Below are 9,136 nucleotides of genomic sequence, written 5' to 3' on the forward strand. Positions count from 1 at the left end.
GTACGAGAAAAAAGCTCAAGATTGAGTTTTGTTTTTAGTCTGGTATCATAGAGACATTTCTATAACAAAAAAACACTATCACTAATATTTCAACAAGGACCTATTCTGTGGATGTCAGTGGTGAGTTTATAGTGACCACATTGTCATTTATGGTATTTTTATCTACTGGTGTATCACTATAATATTGCTAAATGGACATATAGGCGTATCACTATGTGGCCTTTGCTGTGATATTTCCAAAGTATCCCTATAGTTCTTCAGTGCCTCTTTCTGTAAGAATTTCTGCTGCGTTTTTGAAGAAGTTTTGGTTTCATTTAACAGCCTGCTTGTGCTCAGGCTGCAGGCTGGTGTGACTGTCCCGGACGAGGGGGCGGTGGGGTGGCGTCACGTCATATCAGCCGCCGCGCTCTGATTGGCTGACGATTCTCACCCGACACAGCTGTGATTGTTTTCTGCAGAGGAAGCTCTTGTCTCTGGTATGAGCTCTGTGCTCTGGGATGGAATAGCAGCTTTTTTTTTCTCTCCCCTAGCCTCTCTCTCACTAACGATGATGTGAACAAACAACGTGATTACAGTCCTTGTTGTAAGAGAAGAAGAAAAAAAAGATCCCGGCTTAATCATTTCCAAGGCGCGAATGAACAGGAGTGGAGGTTTCTCTTTCGACCAGACACTGAAGACGTCTGGAGATCAAGGTAATCAACTATCAATGATCTATAGTTTTTTTCTCTGTTAGATTAACTGATCCGTAAAGTCTACAATTTAGTTATTGAATCAGGAAGAATCAGGAAAATCATTACTATGAACTTTGTGGATCTCATCACTTAATAGGTTACATCTGTCATCTGCCAACACTTTATCTCTCTATTGTTATGAATTTATCTCACTCTGGATATTATGACAATGAGTGACTTTACTTATCGGTGTTTCCCCCACTCTCTCTCCCCCCTCCAAAAAGCCCTGAAGTGCCAAATGCCAAGACTAGAGGACCACTGCTGGAGTTGCTCCTGTGCATCGAGGGTGGAAACTAAGAATTCATCTGGGGCGAACTGGGTGGCATCAAAAGCCGAAGAAATGATGTCCATCATCACCTCGGTGCTGAGCAATGCCTACGGCTCTCTGCACGACGTCAGGACGGCCAACCTGATCCGCCGGGGTCTCGTGCTCTTCACCGTCGGAGTGTTCCTCGCGCTGGTGCTCAACTTGCTGCAGATACAAAGAAATGTCACTTTGTTTCCCGAGGAGGTGATGGCAACTTTGTTTTCATCCGCCTGGTGGATCCCTCCTTGTTGTGGCACGGGGGCCGGTGAGTGGACAGCTTCGGTTAAATGTTATTACTGCATTATAGATAGCAATCACTCTGGGTGAGAGCAGTTTGACCCAGGTGATCTGCAGTTCACTAGGCTACTAAGTTTGGACAAAGGAATGCAGAGGGGGAGGGGTTGTAGTGCAGAAGCCTGTACCTTTTTTCCTTGTAAAGACCAAGCAAGGGATGTAGTGAGAGAAGATAAACCCACCTAAACTCACTTTACTTACCTTTTGGATTAGGGGAATATACTTTACCCATCTTTTTAGTCTCATATGAATGTCTATGAGGTAAATGTATAGCATACATCATAGTAAGTAGTGTCAAACTGGTGTTTAAAATACACGAGGATATGGTATTTCAACACACGAATTAGTGCTTTTCTGTAAATACTTGATTTTTGCTTATCTTGGTGGTTTTCCTTATGATGAGCACCGACTGATGTCATAGTTCACCCATCTTTTTATTTGCCTGTGCACAGCACACGTCATGACTAACTTCATGATCAGGTGGTAATGAATCACCAGCTTGCACAAACAGTCGGGTTTGTTTTTGTTATGTATTATATAAGCCTTCTCCCAGGCCATACTGGTCCTGGTGGTTTTGTCTGGGAGTCCATTATAAAAGCTCACGCATACGGTAGCGCTTCTCGCCGTGTGATTGGTCGCAACAGCCGGACACGGGTGAGCTGCTTGCTCATTGGTTAGTTTCGTAACGGGTGAGCTGAGGGGGCGGTACCTATCGGGCCAGAAACCAGGAAGTCAGAGAATGAAATAAATAACCGCATCTCAGCTCCTCCCCTCGTGTGCTGTAAGGCAGAGCAGCTCACAAAACAAACAAATGAGTGTAGCTTCTCATGTTTGACATTCTTATGTTTGACATTGCTCTATGTCTTTTTAATTTCCCTCCAGGACACACAATAACATGCTAACAGTCTTCACTTAGGCTAAGTATATAGGGACTTACTGTGTGTCTGTGGTGCTCAATAGTGAGTTTAGACTAGAGTGACCTTGTTGCAGTTTGTGCTATTTTTTATCTCCTATAGTATCACTACAAAATTCCTATAATATTCCTACAGGAGATTATAGTTTTGCTGTGATATCTGTATAGTATCCATCTCACATTTATTATAGAATTATTACAGCTCTCATTGTAAGGGTTTTAAGCATATTTAGTCCCATGGCAAATATGGGAACTCATGACAACTCTTATGACAAGAACTGCACTGTGGCATTGTACAGAATTTATGCTTATCTTGTGTAAACCGGTGTGTTTGTTCTTTTTCGCAGCTGTTGTGGGCCTGCTGTACCCCTGCATCGACAGCCACTTGGGAGAGCCGCACAAGTTCAAGAGAGAGTGGGCTAGTGTCATGAGATGCATCGCGGTCTTCGTTGGTATCAACCACGCCAGCGTTGTATCCTTTCACTGACTAGACGCTCATGCTTGAGGGGGAGGAACTCACCTGTTTGCATACATATATACTGAACAAAAATATAAACGCAACACTTTTGTTTTTGCTCCCATTTTTCATGAGTTGAAATAAAAGATCTAAGACTTTTTCTATGCACATAAAAGGCTTATTTCTCTCAAATGTTGGCCTTTTATTGTGACCAGCCCAAGGCACACCTGTGCAATAATCATGCTGTTTAATCAGCATCTTGATATGCCACACCTGTCAGGTGGATGGATTATCTTGGCAAAGGAGAATTGCTAACTAACACGGATTTAAACAAATTTGTGAACAAAATTTGAGAGAAATAAGCCTTTTGTGTGCATGGAAAAAGTCTTAGATCTTTTATTTCAACTCATGAAAAATGGGAGCAAAACCACAAGTGTTGCGTTTATATTTTTGTTCAGTGTAGTTAATGTCAGTGTCACTCTTCACTTAGTTGGTTCCTCCCTGGAAAAACAGCTCTGCTTCACCTTTCCATTGCTAGTTTGGACAGAGACACCTTTCTTTACCCTTTACCTATAGGAACTGAGCTTTACAGATGATACAAATATTTGAGTAAGAGCTAATCCCATGCTCATTCTGTTTGACTTTGCCCTTAACTGCTCCATTACACAGAAACTAGACTTTGCCAATAATGTCCAGCTGTCCCTCACCCTGGCAGCCCTGTCCCTGGGCTTGTGGTGGACGTTCGACCGCTCCAGGAGTGGCTTCGGCCTGGGCATCACCACTGCCTTCCTAGCAACTGTGTTCACACAGCTGCTGGTCTACAATGGAGTCTACCAGTAAGTCTGTAATTAACATTCATTTTCTGTAACAAAACAGTATTTCAGTAAAGTTTGACTGTTCATATCGCATGATGAGGCGTTATAAGTGGAACAGTCTGTCCAAGTTTCACTTTTGAGGAAACAAAACTTTTTGAGGCCCATTACCATGACATTCAGTAGTGCTTTGTCATCACTTCCATTCTGGTTTTGGGTTACAGCCAGTGGGAATGAAAACTATGTTGCTGGATTTTAGTGTTTATTATATTGGTTTCAGAGTAAGAACCCCCCCCCCCCCCCCCCCTCTGTGAATAAAGTAGATACACAGTCTGGAAGTATTCCCACCCGTCCAATTCCATCAAAGAGGATGTGGCAGATAAGACATAAAACAAAAAATGCAATTATATTTTTTGGTGATTTGGGATTCCCATGTGTCTGTCTGGAAGCCCAATTAATAAGCCCTCCTACCTGCCTCAGTGGCACGTCATCAAAAACACCCAGCTGAGAGGAGGGACTGTTGCTTCAGTTTAGAGCCAGGGTTCAAAAGGCAGCCGCAGCTCATGTTGGCCAGGCAAGGTAGATACAGGGGGGAGAGAATGAGCGGAGATAATGATGTTTTTCAGCGTCAAACACAGATCTCCTCACTCGGAGATCTGTCTTTGACATTGTGGTTAAGTTGCCATTCCGGTTTGTAAGAGTTAACTACAAACATGTGGCTGTTTGTTAGACTACTGGGAATCCTGGTAGGGTTTCAGTTTCTTGCTCAAAGACGCTTGAGCAGGACAGATGTTTGCTGACATGGGGCTTGAACCCAGGACATCTGGTTGATGGACGGTCTCTCTAACAACTAATGGATGTTTTTTTCTTCTTTCTTTTAGGTATACGTCTCCAGACTTCTTGTATGTACGCTCCTGGCTCCCATGCATATTCTTCTCAGGAGGTGTTACTGTGGGGAACATAGGACGCCAGCTTGCCATGGTAAGATCTGCTGTAACCCTATAACTCCAGGGTTAGACTGATTATTGATTTGCCAATATATCGGGGCGGTATTGTCCTTTTAAGAGAAATTCGGATATTGGCCAGTCAATGTTGTCTCCAGCCAATATGACGGGAGGTGAGAATATGATTTTACTCAACAGCTTCAGGGATGGCAGGCTGTAAAATTTGCCTCACCCTGCTTTAAACAGCTACCAAACCGCCTATTTGAATTTCATTAGTGTGGTTCTATGGGAAGTTTTAGAGTCACACGGTAGTCTAAGTGTTTTTCCAGAAACTTTTCCACCCTGCCAAGAATAAAACTCTAGGCAGAACACTGAATCTTTGTAAGTTTTGGTAAGTTTTTTGCTTTTGGTAATGGTTGAATATGAAGGTATTTAATATCAGCACAAAATATCAGCTATTGGCAGCAAAAATCCAAATATATCAGTATCCCTATCAGCCTTCTGTCAAACTTTAGTACAGTGCATCTAGAGCAGGTGAAGAACAGAATACAATCACTTTACTACTCCAATGCACAATGCACAATCCACAAACTTTAATTACAATTTAGCAGATCACAACAGCGGGTAGCACTTTCACAAGGTTTAAAGTTGTGTAAAATGCACCAAAGGCCCCCCTTACTTCATAATTATCCCATCAAGTCAGCTTTGACGTCTTGATTAGGCTTCTGCCCAGAAGCCTCACCTCATTCTGTCTGTAAAGTAAGAGTCCCGTCACTCCCTCAGTTTGACTCAGTGAAAGCGTGAAAGCAGATTAAGAGCCGTTGTTTTTCACAGTTGTGGCCAGACACAGAGCCAGTCACGACTCGGCTGACCAGAGGGTCATTTGCTACTTGTTGTTTTTGTTTGTGATGGGGCCTGGAATGTTGGCACAAGTCCTCGCTTGCTTTTTTGTTCTCTGTTTTTCTCTCTCTCTCTCTCTCATTCTCACTCCAGTGTTTCATTTGTGAGTGGGATCAGGAACGGAAGACTTTTTTTTTTTCTAAACTGTTTTCAGTGGCTTTTTTTCTTTTCTTTTCTGGATTTTAGCCAGTTACATTGGAACAATCTGTTTGGCTCCCTTAACCACGTGAAAAAACAAGTTCTGCTCTCTCCAGTGTTTCTAAGTATCAGGATCTGGGTTTGAAATAGACTGAGTAATAGATAAAAATAATAATTTCATCCTATATGAAGTACTCATGGGTAGAAACATTTTTCAGCTGTTGAGACCTTACTCATCACCATCATCATTACTCATCTTTGTTGGCTAAATTTAGTTAAAACTTTATGATGAGTAAAATGAGTAATGAGTACAAGCAGTTTGCAGTTTTCTTTGCAGTTTTTTTCATGTCGGTGACTTGTGATGGTATCTAATATAGCAAGCATTGCTTACTTCTCTTATTTTACAAAATGATGAACGGTCATTTGGGAAAAAGATGCAAATGAGCAAAAAGGGAACTGAAAGTAAACAGGTCATTTCTTATAAACATAATTCTGTCACACAAAATAGTCATGATCAGTTCATAAATGGTGCAATAGAACCTGCTTTATCTGAACACCAAGTATCTGAACTGGGCAGTTAACTGGACAGTCATGATAAGCAAAACATGCTGCCAGAGGAAAATATATTCTGTAAATTGTGCACAGTATGTGCTTTTCAACTGCAGTTTACAATGCGCAGGGTGTTTTGTAATACTTGCATTCATGTGATTCATATCTTGAAAATGACTCTGGCAGGGCCTTAAAAGTTTTTCAGTCATCAGAACATTTCACTTGTTTGAATAACCTGACTTCTCAAGAGGATCAGATTAGTGACGTTTCTTTACATGACTGCAGTTGCATAAAGTCTACTGTAGTATTTACATAAAGTCTACTGTAGTATTTACATAAAGTCTAGTTTAGTACTTACATAAAGTCTACTTTTAGCCCCTAACAAGAGACAATACAGACAAACTTGCTTTATAAACCAGTTTTTACAGATAGGACATAATGAGTTTGTGTCATGATTATGTCACTATTATAAGAAATGTTGACACTGTAATAGTGTAACTTCGTAACTGAACATGTTCTAACTGCTGTTGAATGATATTGATTGATTTGTTATTAACTCAGGCCTCCCTCTCTTCTCTTCCCTCAGGGAGTTGAGAAACCCCACAATGACTGAAGGAAGCTGTGGAGCAGAGGAAATACCGGAACGCTAAGGAGAGCCAACATAAAAATGGATATGTTATAGGGAGAAAGAGAAGAAAAGGAGGGAAAAAAAGACTCATAGTTTTGTACAATTTCGTCCTTTGTTCTCATAACAAAGTGCGGGTCAGAAAAGCCCCTGACCTAACGTGCCATGTCCTCTGCACCTCCTTGTGGCCAAACAACCTCTCCCTCCCATCTCTGTTGTACTCCATTAGCATTAGGACTTCCTTCACACCAGATGGGAGGGCAGTGTTTGCCTCTCTATTTTTTTGAAGTGACTAGTCGACTGGTTTCATTTTCACGTTGGAAGAGTGAGCTACTTAGCTTCTTGCAGTTCAGCGAGTGGAAGCGTGCGTATGTGTGCTTTAGCGTGGATGTATCTTGGTCTTAGCAGAGAAGACATGGAAAAAAAAAAAAAGGTGGTGCTACAATGTCTGTTTTTTGTTTTCGCCTGAGTTATAATATGATCATAAAAGGGAAATGTTTTAGGAGTGGGCAAAAATGTCTTCACTCTCACATAGATGTGTGTTCAGTGGCCGCAGTGGGCGTCACTGTGGCACAGGGGAAGATGTGTTGTATGTTCCCAATCAAACCAAAAGAAGTATTTATTTTGCAAGCCACTGAAAAATTTGAATGATTGCGCCAGTGACCCCAAACCAAATGCGTGTGTGATAATGAATGATGCAATCCATTTTTTTTAGATAAGTATACAATACACCGTGGGGGATATATTAGTTTTTCTGGTGGATAGAATGAAGAGAAATACAGGCGTGCCAATCAGTTTGCTACCAATCAGTATTGGCTGATATTCACCTGTAAATATGAGCACAGTAAGCCTAAGACTTATGAGATATACTACTAGTGGTAATATTTCCATTTTGTGCTGTAGAAAATGCATACCGTTTATATTTTTTGGTCGTGACCAAGCAGTGAGTTGCATTTACCAGTGAAGAATGTCATATTCACAACTATCAGTCAGCACAGGACAGCACATATTTAGTTTTTCACATGTCACTTCAAAGTATTTTTTACAGAAAACAACTCTGAAACATACAGTATATTAATAAATCTGTATCTGATTTGTTTCAGACAACAAGATCCCAGCCAGAGGATTGTTAGAAAGAGAGTAGACAGCAGAGCATTAGTGTGGATTGAAACCCACGCCAGCCATGTTCACATGGTGTTTTTATTACATAGTGAGGACACTCCTAAGGTCATCCATGTTTTACAGGAATGTACCAGGAGAGTAACAAAACTTCGCCAGCATCTTTGGTTACTGTTACCAGTTAACACTTTCCAAGGCATTTACCTTTGTGACCAGGTGTTGAATGTTCACCTCGTGACCGACTTTTTGAATGGCCTGTGATTCCCATCGAGACATTTACTGTACGATCGTAAGCATTTCCCACTTCGAATGGTATTTTCAAACGAATGACGACAGTTTGGGAACATACACTGATTGAAGGAGAGGGCAGGACATTGTTACTTCGGCCTCGAAGATTTGCAATCTGTGATTGCCTATGTATTATAGAATGTAGTGCTTTTGTCACTATAACAGTTTAGTTTTATCATTTGTACAAACATAATGACATTATTGCTTATATGTATAATGGCTTGCCTATGTAATCAGACAGGTATTACCATACTAGACCTACAGTATGTTAGTTAGCGTTTGGGGGTCTAGAGGATTAAGTGCAATCAGAGTATACATGAGCCGATTATTCTTCCTTATTTATTATTTCTGACAATGGCTAAAAAAATATAACTTGTTGTAATTATATGCAGTGTGGATACTTTAAAAGAGCAATAACATCCTTGTTTTTGTAAACAACAAGAAGTTTGTCAGAGATTACTTGCCTTCTTAGAGTCGATACCAATGACTTCTCTCGCCAGAGAGGGAAAATAAAAAATATATTGTGTCAAACTGTTGTAAAATCTCATTTAGTAGCATTATAGAAGGAAAACCTGATTTATTTTTTTTAAATACTTTGTTGTGACAGATCACAGAGGGGCTGGTACGCCCTGCGCTGTTTGAATCTGCTTACATTCAGGTGTGCTAAACAGAAGAGGAAGCTTTATTTTTGAGGTGGTGAAGCGCCTATTATTTCAATGTGTAGAGTATGTGTGTGTCTGATATTTCAGCTGTGTATCATTTTTGCTACCTTGGATTTAAGTGAAAAATAAAAAAAAAAGACCTGATAAGGAAGTTTGTGTCCTCTTTATTAAGCCCATATCAGATTACTTTTACACAACTGATTTATTTGAATGCAGTTTGTTAACAGTTGTTAGGAGATGAATACCTGTGCATGGATCATGACATTTAGATATTTTTATCTGCACTACCTAAGTAATACTTGTGATTGGTGTGATGATATCCCCCACAATAACAGACTAAAGCTTATTAAACCCAGACAGAAGAAAAGGAACTAAGCACACTAGCCTTCAGTTACAG

The 9,136-nt window shown here is 40.6% G+C and overlaps 1 protein-coding gene across 1 annotated transcript; it reads left to right on the forward strand.

Annotated features, from left to right (window-relative positions):
- Nucleotides 1-476: 476 nt before the first annotated feature.
- On the forward strand, nt 477-8,453 carry insig1 (insulin induced gene 1). The gene is made up of 6 exons (XM_071525830.1): nt 477-692; nt 956-1,303; nt 2,593-2,717; nt 3,372-3,538; nt 4,396-4,495; nt 6,632-8,453. Exons 1-6 carry the CDS (start codon nt 635-637, stop codon nt 6,656-6,658), a joined length of 825 nt encoding a protein of 274 aa, XP_071381931.1. The 5' UTR covers nt 477-634; the 3' UTR covers nt 6,659-8,453.
- The last annotated feature ends 683 nt before the right edge of the window (nt 8,454-9,136 follow it).

Source organism: Centroberyx affinis, unplaced genomic scaffold (assembly GCF_046629955.1).
Source record: "Centroberyx affinis isolate AG114_WGS23_722 - 3 ecotype Tasmania unplaced genomic scaffold, CSIRO-AGI_Caff_v1 ptg000109l_1, whole genome shotgun sequence".
Taxonomy (NCBI): domain Eukaryota; kingdom Metazoa; phylum Chordata; class Actinopteri; order Beryciformes; family Berycidae; genus Centroberyx; species Centroberyx affinis.